This window comes from Anomaloglossus baeobatrachus, chromosome 2 (genome assembly GCF_048569485.1).
Source record: "Anomaloglossus baeobatrachus isolate aAnoBae1 chromosome 2, aAnoBae1.hap1, whole genome shotgun sequence".
Classification (NCBI taxonomy): Eukaryota; Metazoa; Chordata; class Amphibia; order Anura; family Aromobatidae; genus Anomaloglossus; species Anomaloglossus baeobatrachus.
The window spans coordinates 98,856,596-98,876,825 of NC_134354.1; the positions used below are offsets into that span (position 1 = coordinate 98,856,596).

Genomic DNA, 20,230 nt, shown 5'->3' on the forward strand with positions numbered 1-20,230 from the left:
ACGGAGTCATTTTCAAGATGTCAACTGATGCAACTGATGTGTTTTTCACAGGATTCCTTTCACAGGAATCCTGTGAAAAAACGGATCAGTTGCGTCCGTTACATCCGCTGTGCGTCCGTTTTTTGACAGATCAGTCATGATCCGTCTGTGTTTGGGACAGCCCAGTGGGCGTGCCAAGCATGCTGGGCATGCTCAGTAGAGCATGACGGAATCCTGCGCTGGATTCCGTTGTAAGACGGATTACGACGGAATCCAGCACCATAGACATGCATTACAAGCTTGACGGATGGCGACGGATTCCTGCGCGGCGCGTTAATTTTGACGGCCCGAAAAACGTTACATTCTGCGTTGCTCCCCGCTCGGCGGTCAGTCAAAAACGACGGACCGCGACGCAGCGGATGCAACGCAGGGTCATCAGTCGCAATCCGTCGCTAATAGAAGTCTATGGGGAAATACAGGATTCCTGCAAAATATTTTGCAGGATTCCGTAATTCCTCAAGGCTACGGATTGTGACTGATGCAAAACACAGGATGTGTGAACTTAGCCTTAGGCTAAGTTCACATTTCCGTTGATTTGTATCAGTCACATGCGTCGCTTGACGCATGTGACTGATGCGCTGTTCAACGCTGTACAACGGATGACAAAGAACAGAATTCTTTGTCGGATTCCGTTGTGTGCGGGGGGCGGAGTTCGGGGGCAGAGCCGAGCGGGGGGCGGGGCCAGGCGCTGAGGATGTCAGTGGAAGTGCTGCGGTCTGCATGGCTGGGGACAGGTGAGTGTATCTGTGAGTGAGTGAGTGTGTGTATGTGCATGTATGTATGTATGTATGTATGTGCACATGCAAAGTGCGGGAGGGGGCGGAGCCGAGCGGGGGGCGGGGCCAGGCGCTGAGGATGTCAGTGGCAGTGCTGCGGTCTGCATGGCTGGGGACAGGTGAGTGTATCTGTGAGTGAGTGAGTGTGTGTATGTGCATGTATGTATGTATGTATGTGCACATGCAAAGTGCGGGAGGGGGCGGAGCCGAGCGGGGGGCGGGGCCAAGCGCTGAGGATGTCAGTGGAAGTGCTGCGGTCTGCATGGCTGGGGACAGGTGAGTGTATCTGTGAGTGAGTGTGTGTATGTGCATGTATGTATGTATGTATGTATGTATGTATGTATGTGTGTGCACATGCAAAGTGCGGGAGGGGGCGGAGCCGAGCGGGGGGCGGGGCCAGGCGCTGAGGATGTCAGTGGAAGTGCTGCGGTCTGCATGGCTGGGGACAGGTGAGTGTATCTGTGAGTGAGTGTGTGTATGTGCATGTATGTATGTATGTATGTATGTATGTGTGTGCACATGCAAAGTGCGGGAGGGGGCGGAGCCGAGCGGGGGGCGGGGCCAGGCGCTGAGGATGTCAGTAGAAGTGCTGCGGTCTGCATGGCTGGGGACAGGTGAGTGTATGTGTGAGTGAGTGTGTGTATGTGCATGTATGTATGTATGTATGTGTGTGTGTGTGTGCACATGCAAAGTGCGGGAGGGGGCGGAGCCGAGCAGGGGGCGGGGCCAGACGAGGGTGTCAGTGCTTGTCTGCATGGCTGGGGACAGGTGTGTGTGTGTGTGTGTGTGTGTGTGTGTACATGTGCGGAGTGCGGGAGGGGGCGGGGCCGAGCGGGGAAGTGTCGGCCTCCCTGCACACGTAACCAGCCTAAATATCGGGTAACAGCAAAGCACCCGATGTTTACCTTGGTTACCCGATATTTACCTTGGTTACGGGCCTACACCGCTTAGCGCTGGCTCCTTGCACCATAACCAGGGTAAATATCGGGTAACCAACCAAAGCTGGTGACGTGTGCAGGGAGCCAGAGAGCATGCGCAGCGAAATCCGACGGATCTCGCTGCTCAAAAAACGTTACATGCTGCGTTCCCCCCGCCCGGCGGTCAGTCGTTCCACGACTGATCAGTCGGGCGGAGGGTGCAACGCAGCATCATCAGTCACAATCCGCTGCTCATACAAGTCTATGGGAGCAGCGGAATCCGCTAAACGGATTCCGCTGTTTACAAGAGCAGCGGATTGTGACTGATAGATTTTAGCGGAAATGTGAACTTAGCCTTACCAATCCTTTTGTTCTGGGCACTAGAAGTCTGGCAGTGGATATCTCATGGAGAATTGTTGTTCAGCCGACTGCTATCTGTTGTGTATGGGGCTCGTAATATATCCTTGCACAAAGCACCTTTTCTGAATTACTATTCCCCTGCGTTCCTGTGTACATTAGTAGTGGTGCCACAAGAAATCCTTTGTGGGTAATTATTACCATCAGCTATTAAAGAACAATAGGCCATTGACACATTGTGTGAGAAAACAATAACTCCAGATAAAGGGTTAACAAGTGTTCAAGAATTGGAGTCAGAGGGAAACACTATGCACATTACACCAATTACCACAAGGCAGACACCCCAGGAGATTAGACAGGAGAGCTCCCTCAGGTCATCCCAGGTCTCATATATCCAGCAGATGGTCACAGCACCACCGTCAGTAGAAGCCATGGGCCGTGCCTTTCTGTGGGGTGCAGAATACCAGCTATACTGGTCCATAATGAATCACTCCAGTCTGGCCAGTCCCTGGCCGCCTTCACCTGCTGTACAGTCATCCATAGTGTCACTTTCCCTGGTCCTGACTCATGATGTGCGCACACTTTCTCAGACGTCCCCGAGCATAATACATTACAGATCACCAGGTATTATCTATGCAAGTCATAAATGTCTGGAAATCAGAAACACGGCCAAACATGTCAACGTCAGAGGTGATGGGGTTCAATGGAGGCAGGAAACTGCAAATACTGAGGAGTTTACTGGTACTTTAGTCACGAGAAGATGATTAAGGCCCTGTGCGCATGCTGCGGATTTTACCGCGGATTTCGCTGAAGGAATGCTGCAGACAATGTTCATAACATTTCTGCAGTCATTCCCCAGCAAAACATATGGTGATTAAAAAATGCTGTGCGCACGCTGCCTTTTTGTCCCTGCGGGTTTTGCTGCGGAATTTATGAGCATGTCACTTCTTTTTCGCAAGTACCTGTAGTTTTTGACATAGATAATGGTAAAAAAATCGCAGGGAACAACCTGTGGAAAAACTGCATGTGGTATTCGGGTGCGGTTTGCGGCGTTTTTTTGCCGCAGGTGCAATAATCTTTCAGAGGTTGCGGAATTTTCTTAAGAAAGTTCCATTTTCTAGTGCGCACAGGGCCTAAAGCTTCCAGTACAACAGTGGGCAGCCAGGGGAACTACAAGTCTAAGTATTCCTTAACAGCCACAGGCATTCAATCAATTGTCAGGACATTTATTGCTCAGTGCACATAGGTTGAAATTGTTCGACAGCGTGTACAGAGATCAATGATTTTTTTAAGCAAGGTAAAAGATCATTTTTGATAATCTGCAGCTTGTATATACTGCAAGATTATTGAGAAATGAGCGTACCTAAAAACGCAAATCCACAATAGTGCAAGTGTAAATGCACCCTACGACTGTGCACATGTCCAGCCGTCATCTATTTGTAATGGCTCCAGATAGAAGACGTATGTGCAACACTGACATCTGAATAAGGCCTTAGGCTGCTTTCACACATCTGGTTTTTGCCGTGCGGCACAATCAGGCAAAAAAACTGATGCAACACATCCGGTGTAAAAATGGATATGTTGCATCAGCTTTTCCATGCGTTCCTTCCGTTTTTTGACGGATCCGTTGTGCTACTGAGCATGCGCAGTTCAAAAAACCGGATCCGCCGTCGGATTCCGTCATATGCCGGATGATGATGGATCCGGTGCCCATAGGCTTTCATTGAAACTCACACCGCCCATACAGTTTTATGCCGGAGACAAAAACGCTGCAAGCCAGATCAGCTATTTACGCCGGATCCGGCAAAAGCTGGATGCAAAGCAAGGCTATGCGGCACAATCCGGCGCTAATACAAGACTATGAGGGAAAGAAGAACGGATCCCACGGCAGTAAACGTCGGAACCGTTCTTTCCGATTTTTATCGGATTGTGTCGCACGGCGAAAAACGGATGTGTGAAAGCAGCCTTACACAGTATGGACCTGCACAGCTTTGTATGTAGTGGCCATTACAGGGTACAACAGCTCAGCTCCAAATCACTTTATTAGGAGCTCGGCTGCGGCACAGAGAACAACCACTACCCAGTGCATGGAGCAGAGCCTTCCCTGTCCGTATGCTTACATCCGGCCATTGCCAGTGCTGCAAACAGCAGACTGGTGTTGAACTGCCACCAATCTGATATTGACGAGCTACCGAAAGGATTAGCCATAAGTATCTGAGTGGGGGATAACTCCTTTACTTTATTACTAAAAGTTATATGCAAATGGTTTAATTGCAGGAAGATCAGTCAGGTCTGCAGGTAAGGCTAGGTTCACATTTCCGTTAAAATGTATCAGTCACAATCCGCGGCTCTGGTAAACAACGGCATCTGTTTAGTGGATTCCGTTGTGTCCCATAGACTTGTATTAGTGGCGGATTGCGACTGATGACCTTGAGTTGCATCCGCTGCGTCGCGGTCAGTTGTTTTTTGACTGACCGCTGGGCGGGAGCAACGCGGAATGTAACGTTTTTCTGGACGTCAAAATTAACGCGCCGTGCAGGAGTCCGTCGCCATCCGTCAAGGTTGTAATGCATGTCTATGGTGCTGGATTCCGTCGTAATCCGTCTTACAACGGAATCCAGTGCTGGATTCCGTCATGCTCTACTGAGCATGCCCAGCATGTTTGGCACACCCACTGGGCTGTCCCAAACACAGACGGATCATGACGGATCCGGCAATAAAACGGACGCATAGCGGATGTAACGGACGCGACGGATCAGTTTTTTCACAGAATTCCTGTGAAAGGAATCCTGTGAAAAACACATCCGTTGCGTCAGTTGACATCTAAAAAACAACTGGTCCGTTGCTGATGGACCTGACGGTTTTAAAACAACGGAAATGTGAACCTAGCCTAAGATGTTCCGGTAAGTCGGTGTCACTGGTGGTCATCCGAGCTTGTGTGACCTCCTGTAACTCTATGTACTACAGGATATCAGACAATAACTCTTAAAAGGAATCATGAAAACTGTAGTTTTTTACATTGTAATCCTGCCCACAGTACAGCAAACTCTGGAAGACCCAAGGTCAAAGCCCCTCAAGGTATACAGTGGGTACGGAAAGTATTCAGACCCCTTTACATTTTTCACTCGTTTCATTGCAGCCATTTGGTAAATTCAAAAAGGTTCATTTTTTTTCTCATTAATGTACACTCTGCACCCCATCTTTACAGAAAAAAAAACAGAAATGTAGAAATTTTTACAAACTTTTTAAACAAGAAAAACTGAAATATCACATGGTCATAAGTATTCAAACCCTTTGCTCAGACACATATTTAAGTCACATGCTGTCCATTTCCTTGTGATCCTCCTTGAGATGGTTCTATTCCTTCATTGGGGTCCAGCTGTGTTTAATTAAACTGATAGGACTTGATCTGGAAAGCGCACACCTGTCTATAGAAGACCTCACAGCTCACAGTGCATGTCACACCAAATGAGAATCATGAGGTCAAAGGAACTACCCAAGGAGCTCAGACAGAATTGTGGCAAGGCACAAATCTGGCCAAGGTTACAAAATAATTTTTGCAGTACTCAAGGTTCCTAAGAGCACATAATCCTTAATTGGAAAAAGTTTGGGATCACCAGAATGCTTCCTAGACCTGGCCATCCATCCAAACTGAGCAATTGTGGGAGAAGAGTCTTGGTGAGAGAGGTAAAGAACCCCAAGATCACTGTGGCTGAGCTCCAGAAATGCAGTAGGGAGATGGGAGAAAATTGCACAAAGTCAGCTATCACTGCAGCCTCCACCAGTCGGGCCTTTATGGCAGAGTGGCCCGAAAGAAGTCTCTCCTCAGTGCAAGACATATGAAAGCCCGCATAGATTTTGCAAAATAACACATGAAGGACTCCCAGACTATGAGAAATAAGATTCTCTGGTCTGATTAGACAAAGATTGAACTTTTTGGTGATAATTCTAAGCGGTATGTGTGGAGAAAACCAGGCACTGCTCATCACCTGCCCAATACAATCCCAACAGTGAAACATGGTGGTGGTAGCATCCTGCTATGGGGGTGTTTTTCAGCTGCAGGACGACTGGTTGCCATTAAAGGAAAGATGAATGCGGCCAAGTACAGAGATATCCTGGAAGAAAACCTCGTGCTCTGGACCTCAGACTTGGCCGAAGGTTCACTTTCCAACAAGAAAATGACTAAGCACACAGCTAAAATAACAAAGGAATGTCTTCAGAACAACTCTGTGACCATTCTTGACTGGCCCAGCCAGAGCCCTGACCTAAACCCAATTGAGCATCTTTGAAGAGATCTAAAAATGGCGTCCACCAACATTCAACATCCAACCTGACGGAATTGGAGAGGATCTGCAAGGAAAAATGGCAGAGGATCCCCAAATCAAGGATCCCAAGAAGACTCATGGCTGTACCAGCTCAAAAGGGGGCTTCTACTCAATACTGAGCAAAGGGTCTGAATACTTATGACCATGTGATATTTTAGTTTTTCTTGTTAAAAAATTTGCAAACCTTTCCACATTTATTTTTTTCTGACAAGATGGGGTGCAGAGTGTACGGTACTTTAATGAGAAAAAAAAATGAACTTTTTTGAATTTACCAAATGGCTGCAATGAAACAAAGAGTGAAAAATGTAAAGGGGTCTGAATACTTTCTGTACCCACTGTAGAAATATATCGGTACTTGTAACGAGCAGTTGGACACTTAGATGGGTGCACCATGGAAGTCAATGGGGAACTTGAGCATTTTTCCGGATTGACCTCAATTATACCCAGGTCCTTGAGTTGTGCCCATTCGAGTACCCAACTACTCTTAATGAGTAGCAAGCATGGTTGTGCTCGGTCATCACTAATGTTTTTATATTATATACATATATATATATATATATATATATATATATATATATATATATATATATATATATATATATATATAAAAATCTTTTTTGAAGTCCATGAAGCGATGGGGCAGTTTTTGCTCCTTGGGTCATTTCCTTTTTTTGGTTTGCAACCGAGCCGAGAGAGGCTCCATCAAATTACCCCCTAAGTTAAAAAAAAAGAAAGAAACTATGGGAGCTGTACTCATGTACTCAGTAAACATAATTCCCAAAGTGACAGTGGCTTATGGAGTGATAAGCCAATGGTACACCATTATCCACCCCAGCCTCTGCCAGCTACTATCCCCAGCCTGTACATCCTGACAGCCGAGCTATGCTGTGCACGCCTGGTGTCTATGGCACGAGCTATGCTGTGCACGCCTGGTGTCTATGGCACGAGCTATGCTGTGCACGCCTGGTGTCTATGGCACGAGCTATGCTGTGCACGCCTGGTGTCTATGGCACGAGCTATGCTGTGCACGCCTGGTGTCTATGGCACGAGCTATGCTGTGCACGCCTGGTGTCTATGGCACGAGCTATGCTGTGCACGCCTGGTGTCTATGGCACGGTGTGAGCACGCTTTCCTGGAATGGGGTGGATCATGCCACACATTCTCCTGACAGCTGCCCGTGCACCAGCTGGCGGCTGCCCTCTTCAGCAATGAGCGCAGTTATGGTCACACACAAAGGCCGCTTCTCCTGCACAGCCATTCAGGAGCACTTCTGTTCACTTACATCTGACTGCAATGTGATACTGCTGTATACAGCACAGATTCTGCTCTGTTGAGCTACAGAATATCCCCCTGACACCAGAGTCCCCATACAAAAGCCTTCCTTACAATCTATATCTATTCTCCCTCCTTTTTCAAAATTGCTTCATTTTTCCACCCCAAAATTGCAAAAAAAATCCCATATAACAGTGCTGATCTGCCCTGTAGCATCAAATCCAAGGCTAACAGCAATTGTAGTGCCATACATCTGCTACCAGCGCCCCCCTATACGTGGATCTGATACTAAACTCTGTACATTAAGCCTGGTCCCAACGCTTTGATGTATAAGTCACAAGACGCAGATGGTAACAATCTGCTCAACAGAAAACAGACTTCACCAAGGTTCCAGGAGGAATGTGATTACCAACCGGGGCAGGAAGGTGACCCCGATGCCCGATACGACGCTTGTACCGATATACGTGGCTCCTGCGATCTACGTTACAATCCAATGGTGGAGATGAGCTGGTTTTGCTTTTATCTCTGTTCTGATATTGTGATGTGGTTTGACATAGGACTAGGATACATCATATGTGATGTAGCAGAGCTGAACCGCCAGACTAAGCTCTGCTATCTCAGATATGATGTCCTCCGCACGTGTGTTATAAACTGCATACAATCACCACTTTAAAAGTCCATTTTCTATCCAGAATATGGGGGAAACACTGCCACCCCCAATATACTGCTATATAATATGGCAATGATGAGCGGGCTGGGAAGCCCTGCCAGCGCTGAGCGTGCCATCTGTCGGCGCCAGCACAAGCACACATTATTTAATCTCCCCGGCAGCAGGAACATCTGTATTTAACAGAAGACTAATGTTTGGGTCTTCGTTTCCTGCGGGGGGAGAATCAAAACCACAACTGTAAAATCCCAGAGAACTCAACTAGTCGGAAATGAATGCCACGGCGTATCTCCCAGATATCTGCACTGCAGGACTAATATCCATGGCTATCCTCCTCACCTCCAACACCTTCCAATCCATAGATGAGGGGACGTCAATAGGTAACAAATTATAAGAACATCAGTAAAGCGAGCGGCGGTAAGAGACAATTACCTTTTGTCTAAGCAGCTTATTCCGGACCCGTCCCCAGAGCCGGGCCCCCGTGTTGGCTGGGCGTTTGGCCCCCGCATCCTGCATCCTCTCCAGGCAGCAGTGCTCCAGGTGCTCGCACACAGAGTTCAGGTTGCAGTCAGTCTGCATCATCACCTCGGTCATGGCTCGCTGCAGGTATTATGGGAAGGCTTTCTCTCTACTCCTGAGCTGTGTCACCTCTTCTCAGTCACCCCAACACCTCCTGCCCCCCACCCACCAGGTCACTGCTCTCCTCCTGACTCACACTCCTCATTCCAGCCCCAGGAAGCCTATTCTTGCACAAGCACAAATCAATGAGAAGAGATTCCAGTCAGCAAGTGCAGAAATCACAGCGCAGCTTCCTACCCTGCAGAAACGTGGGGAGAAGACAATCCAGCCCAGAGCCTGAACACAACTGTGCAAGCAAGGGGATTCAAGAGGCGGCCCCAGCCCTCCACACGCCCCCTATTACCCAGGCTCTCCCCCTCACGGCTTAACCATTTGGATACCACTCCAGGGAATGGACACTAATCCTTAACCTGGGAGCAACACAGAGGTCATTTGATAACTAAAATAGGGTCAGACTGCTGAAACATAATCTCACAATGACGGCCATTGAATTACAGCTCTGCAGCCCCTCTGTGCATTGTAAATATAAGTGTATGGTCACACGGAGTATTGGGACAAGGATTACTTTGGCTGACAGTCCACACACGAGAAAAAAAGATTTGGGGTTTACTTTTTTATAGCTTTCCATGGTATATTGTTCTAAATGCCCCAAAAATTGACTTGTGGATTTTTAACCATAGAACGCGCAAGCATAACAATCTACCATAGAAAACAAATGACCTAGCAGGCCTGCGAGGCCCCAGGTATGCGTTCTAGGGTTAATCTACATGGGAAAAAAAAAAATACTACACGAGGTGAACGTGTCCAGTTTTAGGGCTCATTCACACAACCATAAATTCTCTTATGCAAGCGCTTTTTAATGCAATATACTAATGATGCTCAACTCAAACTCTGCTGCGAGCGTCAGCCGACGACTAATGATGCTCAACTCAAACTCTGCTGCGAGCGTCAGCCGAGCGTCATCTGCTGCGAGTGAAGTTTAATTGTGAGAAGGGATAAGTGGACCCATGGAAGTTTAGGTTCAGCCAGACTTTAGATAAAGTTCTGTTTGGGACCCAGACTTGACCTGAACTACAATGGAAATCACTAATTGGGCAGTTTGGGTCTCCATCCACATGCAGTCAGCTATAAACAGATCGTGGAGTTTTTCCATTGCTTTATTTGGTGCATACTACATCTGATTATGTTGTTATTACCCCCAGTGCGAGTCGTTCACACACTACAAGTGGCTCACACTGAGCTGAACACTGAGCGTACCTGAGCAGAGCGATGTTCACACAAGTGGTCAGAACATATCACGCATCAGAACTCCAACTCCAAACTCTCTTGTGTTTTTTTTTATTTTGTAAAGTTTGTGTTTGCTACAAATATTGAACCTCAAGTTCGCTCATGTCTAATCGTAAGTGCTGGGGGTGGACACTGCACATCCAGCTCCCCTACATCTCCCTTTACCCAGCTTTCCTGCCAGATTCTGACAGATGGGTCACTCTTCTCTGAGTGATCTGCCTCCTTTGAATGACATTTTGCACAGGCGCCATTACTGCATGTGCAGATAGATAGTCTCACACATTCATCAGGAGTTATCTGCGCATGCGCCGTCCCCTCTGAGGAGACAACCCTGGCCATGACAGTGTCAATGCAGAATCTCGTATCACACAGGTAGAAGAGAAGACCGGGTTTATGCCGCGCTAAAAACCACTGATGTGTGTAAATTAAAAGATTTTTTTTTTATTTGACAGTTCCTACGCGTTTCAGAGACATCCGTTCTCCTTCCTCAGGAAAAGAAATCATGATTTCTTTTCCTGAGGAAGGAGACGGATGTCTCTGAAACGCGTAGGAACTGTCAAATAAAAAGGAAATCTTTTATTTTACACGCATCAGTGGTTTTTAGCGCGGCATAAACCTGGTCTTCTCTTCTACCTGTGTGATACAAAATTCCTCTCCCGGGGCTGCAGCTAAACCACCAGGCACTCACAGGCTATCATCAGGGGTTGTGACTGGCACAACATCACCAGGTGAGTGCTTCTTTGTCTTGTCTGTCTACCCTCATACCGGGTAAGACCCTATTGCGCTTTTTTCCCCCCTACAGTTTTACAATGCAGAATATCGACAGGGGAGGCAGGTCACCCAGAAAAGAGAGACCATCTGTCAGAGAGCAGAGGCTGGCAGTGAGTTGAAAAAAAATGGAGGGAGGCAGGAAAAGTGGAAGAAGTGCATGTTCCAGCCCAGCATTTGTGATTAAGGCCCTGTGCGCACACCGTGTTTTTTTGCTGCGGATTTCCCACGGTTTTTGCTGCAGAAAAGGTTCAGTTTTTGATCCTAACCTTGCTGCAGTCCTTCTCCAGCAAAATCTATGGGAAATCCAAAATGCTGTGAGCACACTGCATTTTTTTTCCCCTACAGATTTTGCTGCAGAATTTGTGCAGATTTTCTGCAGCAAAAAGAAGTAGCATGTCACTCCTTTTCCGCAGGTGTCTGCGTTTGTGCCATAGATAATGGTAAAAAACCGCAGGGAACAACCTGCAGCAAAACACAACAAACCGCGGCAAAACTGCATGCGGATTTGGGTGCGGAATTTTCTTAAGAAACATGCATTTCCCAGTGCGCACAGGGACTAACTTCAATGATAGATTGCTCTAAACTTTCCAAAGAAATACTACAAGCAATTTGGATGTATGGGTCTTTAGACAGATGCCTTGAATTAAAGGTCTAATATCCTGATGACAGGTTCCCTTTAATTACATCTTGCAGGAACGTAGTGAGATAATCAATAAGGCTAGAAATCTCCATTCACTCCTTTTGGCCCCCTTCACACGTCCGTGAAAAACACGCACGTGTGTTACGGGCCGTTATTCGGGTCCGTGTCCCGTTTTTGTGTCCGTTTTTATGGTCCGTGTGGCACCTGTGTGAATTGCGTATGCTAGCCGTGTTTGTGTGCAGAACGTCCGTGTGTGCGTGTGGAATTAACGTGTATGTGTACGTGGAATGTCCGTGTGGAATGTCTGTGTGTGTGATGCACAATGTCGTTTATAAATGTCGGCTGACAGCAGACAGAGTTGCGCGATGAGAATGAACTCGGGTGAACTTCACCCGACTTCATCCTCATACCGCGGCTCTGTCTGTGTCGAGTACTGATTAGCGGTCACCTGTGAAGGATTCACCGGTGACCACTAATCCCCCGAGTGACTGAAGTGTCCCCCCCTCTCTCATATACTCACCGATCCCCGATCCCCGGCGCTGCACGGCATTCACACTGCTGCGGCGGCTTTTACTATTTTGAAAAAGCCGGCCGCTCATTAAACAATCTCCTATTCCCTGCTTTCCCCGCCCACCGGCGCCTATGATTGGTTGCAGTGAGACACGCCCCCACGCTGAGTGACAGGTGTCACACTGCACCCAATCACAGCAGCCGGTGGGCGTGTCTATACTGTGCAGTAAAATAAATAAATAAATAATTAAAAAAAAAACGGCGTGCGGTCCCCCCCCAATTTTAAGGCCAGCCAGATAAAGCCATACGGCTGAAGGCTGGTATTCTCAGGATGGGGAGCTCCACGTTATGGGGAGCCCCCCACCCTAACAATATCAGTCAGCAGCCGCCCAGAATTGCCGCATACATTATATGCGACAGTTCTGGGGCTGTACCCGGCTCTTCCCGATTTGCCCTGGTGCGTTGGCAAATCGGGGTAATAAGGAATTATTGGCAGCCCATAGCTGCCAATAAGTCCTAGATTAATCATGTCAGGCGTCTATGAGACACCCTCCATGATTAATCTGTAAATTACAGTAAATAAACACACACACCCGAAAAAATCCTTTATTAGAAATAAAACACACACATATACCCTGGTTCACCACTTTAATCAGCCCCAAAAAGCCCTCCATGTCCGGCGTACTCCACAGTCCTCCAGCGTCGCATCCAGCGCTGCTGCATGGAGGTGACAGGAGCTGCAGAAGACACCGCCGCTCCGGTCACCTCCACGCAGCTAATGAAGACAGCCGGCGATCAGCTGAGCTGTCACTGAGGTTACCCGCTGTCACTGCTGGATCCAGCGGTGGCCGCGGGTAACCTCAGTGACAGCTCAGCTGATCGCCGGCTGTCTTCATTAGCTGCGTGGAGGTGACCGGAGCGGCGGTGTCTTCTGCAGCTCCTGTCACCTCCATGCAGCAGCGCTGGATGCGACGCTGGAGCATCCTGGAGTACGCCGGACATGGAGGGCTTTTTCGGGCTGATTAAAGTGGTGAACCAGGGTATATGTGTGTGTTTTTTATTTCTAATAAAGGATTTTTTTCGGGTGTGTGTGTTTATTTACTGTAATTTACAGATTAATCATGGAGGGTGTCTCAGACGCCTGACATGATTAATCTAGGACTTATTGGCAGCTATGGGCTGCCAATAATTCCTTATTACCCCGATTTGCCAACGCACCAGGGCAAATCGGGAAGAGCCGGGTACAGCCCCAGAACTGTCGCATATAATGTATGCGGCAATTCTGGGCGGCTGCTGACTGATATTGTTAGGGTGGGGGGCTCCCCATAACGTGGAGCTCCCCATCCTGAGAATACCAGTCTTCAGCCGTATGGCTTTATCTGGCTGGCATTAAAATTGGGGGGGACCGCACGCCGTTTTTTTATAATTATTTATTTATTTATTTCACTACACAGTATAGACACGCCCACCGGCTGCTGTGATTGGGTGCAGTGTGACACCTGTCACTCAGCGTGGGGGCGTGTCTCACTGCAACCAATCATAGGCGCCGGTGGGCGGGGAAAGCAGGGAATAGGAGATTGTTTAATGAGCGGCCGGCTTTTTCAAAATAGTAAAAGCCGCCGCAGCAGTGTGAATGCCGTGCAGCGCTGCGCCGGAGATCGGGGAACGGTAAGTATGAGAGAGGGGGGGAAACTGACCGACAGACTGTGAGAGAGGGACAGACAGACAGAGAGACCGACAGAGAGACAGAGAGACCGACCGACGGACTCAGGGAGATTGACCGACATACACAGAAATAGAAAGAATAGCCGACATCACTAGAAATAAAAACACCAAACGGACACGGACTATAGGTATATGCATACGTGTTTACTAACGTGTGTGCACATACCCATAGACTTTCATTGTGTCCACGTGTGCGTGCTCCGTGCAGATAACGGACATGCATCCGTGCCAAACGCACACACATACGGATCACGGACACGCACACACGGACATAATGAAATAACGGACGTGTGACCACAATCATAGATTAACATTGGTGCACGTTTGGCCGTGTCTCCGGCATATACGGAAACGGACCAAACACGCACGTGTTTCACCGACGTGTGAAGGGGGCCTTTGGCAAATTTTTGTTCAGGAGTCGGCATTCAAGGGAGCATGCTGCGATAATAAATCAGACTGTGACTTATATGAATGGAGCGATGGAGTATAAGTGCGCCGTCTGATGTGTAACCATTGCTTATATCTGGACCTAAATCGGATTGAACAATCTGTCCTGTCAATGAGCCCTTAGGGCAGCCGCATGCACGGTGAAGGCTATTGGGTGGTTGTTTGCTGGTTGGAAGTAGATAGATTAGACAGACAGATCTACTGTATATGATATATGGTCTTTTTCCATCAGTACTGTGTGTTGCCGCCTATCAATCAGTGTATTCGTCTGAGAACATATTTTCACATTTTTTGCAGCGACTGTTGTAAAAATCTCACTTTTGTTGAGGTTTCTGGGAATTTAACAAAACTTTGCCAAAATGTTAGATGTTAAGGAAAAAATTGTATCCTTATATAGAATTACTCAGCGCCCTCCCGCTGCTCACCACAGCCCTGCTTATACTTCTGTATATATGGAGACGCTGTGTGAGCGGCCGGTGAGAGTCTGCGGCTGTGCCATTACTATGGCAGACCGCGGCTGTGGCCCCTGCGGTGGACGACATGAACAGCAGGGTGGAAACCGTGAAGAATTCTTACGGTAAGACTTAGATTAGGCTACGGTCACATTTACGTTGGAGGTGCTGATAGATAATAAATACCATTATAATGAATGGTGTGTTGCCATTACTCACGTGCAGCTTGTGTACAGGGGCCCGGAGCCATCTTACATGGTTCTCCTATAAGAATTCATACAGGGAACTGAGCTAATGAATATCATAGCTCAATTACTGATGGATTTTTAGACTATGGCATCAATCAGACGTCAGTTTTTTATTTCAGCTCGTACCCAGTATAGTTTATAGGGCTGATCCCATGTCAATTGTTTTTGTTTTATGAACCATGTGGTTTGCAACAAAATATTGAGACATCCAATTTTGAGTCCCAGTCGCCAATACAAGTCTGTAGGTCCACAAAAAAATACAAAATTGGAAAGCATTCATATGCCCTCCATGTGCTATTTATTTTTAAGGGTGTCCGTCAGCAGATTTTTTCTACCTAATCTGCCAGCAATAGTTTTAATAACTTTATTAGCAAGATATTTTCACTACAGGACTAGTAAACCTACTGCCAGGAAGTCCAACCCCTGCACCCACCAATAATTAGCAACTTTCTGCCTATGCAGAGTGCACAGAAAGCTGACAATCTGTGGTGCTTGTGAAAATAAACAGAGTTCAGTATTCAGAGAATTGGTAGCTATGCAGCAGATAAAACAGATTTTAATCAAAACTGAAGCAAGCAGCCCAGTAAGTGATACATCACAGATATCAGGGTCTCTGCCCCTACATCATGCAGCTTTCAGATGGGAGACAGGTTCCCTTTAATATGGATGCTGAACATGAGCCCATTGAACCCCTGACTTCTCTTCTGATTAGCTGGCGGCCAGGACGTCATTGTTACAGCGTGACACACGCCTTGCTATAAGCAGGCTTAGTAAAAGAGTTGCGGATGCCGGTAGGCAGTGCCCCGACCAGGAGCCACAGTATACGGACCTGTCCGATGGGCTACTCTAGTCTTGAACATTATAATTGTTAGGTGAAACTTTACATAAAAACATTTTATTAATTCATGAGAAAATAATTGAAAATCCACTATTGGAAAAATCTGACAGTGACTAAACACTGATGAAGTCTGCCGCATCATGGTTTTCGGATATACGAGGAAGCTTTACCTCTGCAGTATTGGAGGAGCGCTGGGGCACTGAATCTGGGATCTGGATCGGGGCAAGTAATCAAGTTACCATGGTCAGCATTGGTGCAGTGCATATAACTAGTGATCAGCAAGCAGTGCCATGTCCGGGTGCTCGGTACTCATTAAGAGCAGTTGAATGGTCAGATGGGCACGACTCGTGCATCCAAGTATAATGGAAGTAAATGGGAGACTTGGGAAAAGTGGTTGAGTCTCCTACTGACTTCCATTATACTATGGTGCTCGAGTCGCGCCAATCCGTGCATTTGACTGCTCGTTACAAGTACCTGAGCATGATAGTGCTCACTCATCACTATTTGTTACGAGTACCCAAGTATGTTAGTGCCCGTTCATTACTATTCGCTATGAGTACCAAGCACCCAAGCATGGTAGTACTTGCTCATCACAAGTACCTGAGCATGGTACTGCTAGCTCATCACTATTAGTTAAGTTCAGAGCACTCGCTTGCTTAACCCTATTTACAACCTCAATTGGAAACCTTCTAAGAACTGAATAAGTTCATAGTACAGTGGCCTCATCACGATTTACCAGTACCGAGCACCTGAGCATGTTCGTGCTTGCTCATCACTATTCGTTACGAGTATCGAGTCCTCGAGTATGGTAGTGCCCGCTTCTCACTATTCGTCATGAGTACGGTAATGCCCACTCATAACTAATCGTTACGAGTACTGAGCACCCAAGCATGGTAGTGCCCGCTTATCACTATTTGTTACCAGTACCGAGCACCTGAGCATGTTAGTGCTTGCTCATCACTATTCGTTACGAGTATCGAGCCCTCGAGTATGGTAGTGCCCGCTTATCACTATTCGTCATGAGTACGGTAATGCCCACTCATAACTAATCGTTACGAGTACTGAGCACCCAAGCATGGTAGTGCCCGCTCATCACTAGTTACCAGTACTGAGCACCCATGCATGGTAGTGCCCGCTTATCACTATTCGTCATGAGTACTGAGCACGGTAATTTCCACTCATAACTATTCGTTACTAGTACCGAGCACTCGAGCATGGTAGTGCCCGCTCATCACTATTCTCTACCAGTACCGAACACCCGAGCATGGTAGTGCCCGCTCATAACTACTTACAACATCTATTAGAAATCTTATAACAACTGGGCAAGTTCTTAGCACAGTGGCCTCTAAGCTAGGCAACAAGCCATTCTTGAGAACGGAGAAGATTTTTAATTAATTCCAAAGTTGCTTACTTTTAATTTTACCAGTATGAGAACATGTGCGTAGCCCTTTAACATCTTCATATCAAGGTACGGAAACTTGCTGCACACAGAATGCAAGATCCATCCAGAGCTGACATTCTTTCGGTGGTGAAGAATGCCAATTCTAGAGAAGAACGTTCCTGGCTGGGGTCAAAGTCAGATGATGGCAGCTATTAAGAGGTCAGATTACACCGAGGCCTCACACAAAATGTATTACTTTTCAAAATAGGAAATTTAAGCTCTGTCCTTTAATCTCTCACAGCCTCTACAAGTATTGCCTATACTGACTAAATTAAAAACGGTTTCCTACTGCAGGACTTGAAAACATCTTACATTATCCAGACCTAATTTAGACTGGAGTCATGTTACATAGAGTCACAAAGAGCACGCCAGCGTTCTGCAGCATTTAGCAAATTATACTGCTGATATCAAACAAATATCATAATACCAAAACGGAGACAGGGGATAATGGAGCTTAGAAGCTTGTACAATGCAGACACTCAGATTTGTATTCGCTGCATCAGTATTATCCAAGATGGGACATATGGGCATTACAATGCCTGTGCGCACTTTTTGTATTAAGATGTTTTCACACATCCGATGTTTACAGTCCAAGTAAGGACTGAGATGTCCGGAGCAGCTGCGGGTCTCCTGACCCAAATCAACAGCTTCATGCACCTTACAATACAAATTCAGAATTACTCAGTTATTTATTCACTAATAAAAATACTAATTAAAATATCTTATTATTTTGCAACTTGGTTTAGAAAACTCATTGTGAAAAATCCCAATCTGGTAGTTAAAGGGAATCTGTCACAAGATTTTTGCCACCTAATCTCAGAGCAGCATAATGTAGGGGCAGAGATCCTGATTCCATTGGTGTGTCACTTACTGGGCTGCTTAGTGTAGTTTTGATAAAATCACTGTTTAACCAGCAGGATATTATCATTAGAGGACTACTTGGTGTGCTGCCAGGTAGTCCAGCATATTCGAGAGCTCTGTATAACTGCTAGATATGCAGCAGAGAAAACATTAATTTTATCAATATGACAGCAAACAGCTCAGTAAGTGACAAATCGCTGGGATCAGGGTCTCTGTCCGTGCAAAATGCTGCTCTCAGATGGGGCAGTAAAAACCTGCTGACAGATTCCCTTTAATAGGAGGCAGTTACTACTTAGAACTGGAAGCGTACCTTCAGTTTCACCAGAAAACTAAAATAATGATAGTCTGCAGCACGGACTGTCCGATGTCTGTCCAGGGGGCTACGCTAAACTGGGGAGAGTTCTGCCCGTGACTAGTCACTGCAGTGTTTGCTGTGAGAACAAGCAAACACGCACTGAAGATGCCCAGCACCAGCAGAAGGGCACTGCCTAGTGTAGTGCGGCTGTAGCACAGACTTCAGGTGGTCCATGGTGCGGGTTATCAGCAAAAAGTGTAATAGAGTGATGTATACTACTTAAGTCCATGTGTTTGAAGCTAAACATCATTTTTGCAATTCTGTTTCATTAACAATTTTGCACCATTTGGTTTTTACCTTCTTTTAATTTCCCTGAACATTCACCTTTGATCAGAATTGTGTTCATAAATCAGCTAAGAGGAGCTTAAAAGGAATCTGTCAGCAGGTTTTTGCTATATTATTTGGAAGCAGCATAATGTACTGCCATAAAGCATGATTCCAACGATGTATCACTTACTGGGCTGCTTGGTGTAGTTTTCATAGAATACCTGTCTTGTCTGATGTAGATGTAGCAGAGCTAAGACGTTTAGGCTATGTAAAATCCCATCCACACCCCTGATTGGCAGCATCCTGTGAATATTGTGCACGGTCAGTGAGCGGCTAATCAGTGGTGGGGTTACACAGATGAGCCTCACTGCTGTGGGGTGAGATGTAGTCCTCTAGTTAGTGATACTCACCTGCTGATATGACAAGAACACACAGCCTAGTAAGTGACACATCCCTGTAATCAGGATCTCAGTCCTATATTATGCAGCTCTCAGATTGCTGACAGATTCTCTTTAAGAAAAAGACAAATTAAAAAGTTATAAAACTAAACCATTGGATTGTGAGAATGAGCTCACTGACAGATTCTCAGTTAACTCATTCTGCAGTCAGCAATAGAGAGAAAAACTATGAATAAAAAAACCACAATAGGGTCTTATCCAAGTACTGTATACCATAAAGCAAAACAACCCCTCAAAAACACAAACCGCTCACCTAGTCGGGTTGTGTGACCCACAGCTAGTGTATATTGCATATACAGTTGCCGCACGGACCACAAGCCACAAGGGCTTTGGTACAAAATCCGGCGGAAGAAAGGAACAAAATCGTGGTTAATCCTGCGCAGCTGTCGGTGAAGGAGTCCAATATAAAAAGTCTCAATGCAAGACTATGAGAGCCAGAACGAGGCTTCCATAGACTTGATATGAGTTGTGACCTCTGGCACCCTCCATATGGGGAGATAAGGTATGCACACCAGTGACTATGGAAGGGGAATACATGGAATAGCAGAAACTGCTGTGTGAATACTGACATGAAAAATTCAATAGCTATTTGTAAGAATGAAATGTGAAAAATGGAACCTGCATTACTGCCATGAATATATGAATAAAGAGAAATTTAGCTACTGAATTGATCAATGCAATAGAGCCCCAACACTACGCCAAAGTATTTCTCTAACTGCATGAGAGGACACACACAAGCTAGGGACCCCAACGTAGAGAAATACTTTGGCGTAGTGTTGGGGCTCTTCTGCATTGATCAATTCAGTAGCTAAATTTCTCTTTATTCATATATTCATGGCAGTAATGCAGGTTCCATTTTTCACATTTCATTCTTACAAATAGCTATTGAATTTTTCATGTCAGTATTCACACAGCAGTTTCTGCTATTTCATGTATTCCCCTTCCATAGTCACTGGTGTGCATACCTTATCTCCCCATAGTGATGTTTTTTAGGTTTT

At 46.4% G+C, this 20,230-nt stretch overlaps 1 protein-coding gene across 8 annotated transcripts in view; it reads right to left on the reverse strand.

Moving 5' to 3' along the window:
• The window catches only part of ABR (ABR activator of RhoGEF and GTPase), a 551,973-nt gene that overhangs the window by 26,235 nt on the left and 505,508 nt on the right, over positions 1-20,230 (reverse strand). The window contains exon 1 of one of the 8 annotated variants that reach the window (XM_075335223.1): positions 8,786-9,191. The exons of the other annotated variants lie outside the window; for them this stretch is intronic. Coding sequence (XP_075191338.1) covers positions 8,786-8,947 — 162 coding nt within the window. The 5' untranslated portion in view covers positions 8,948-9,191. Of the gene's footprint in view, positions 1-8,785; positions 9,192-20,230 lie in introns of those variants that run through there. 8 annotated transcript variants of the gene reach the window in all.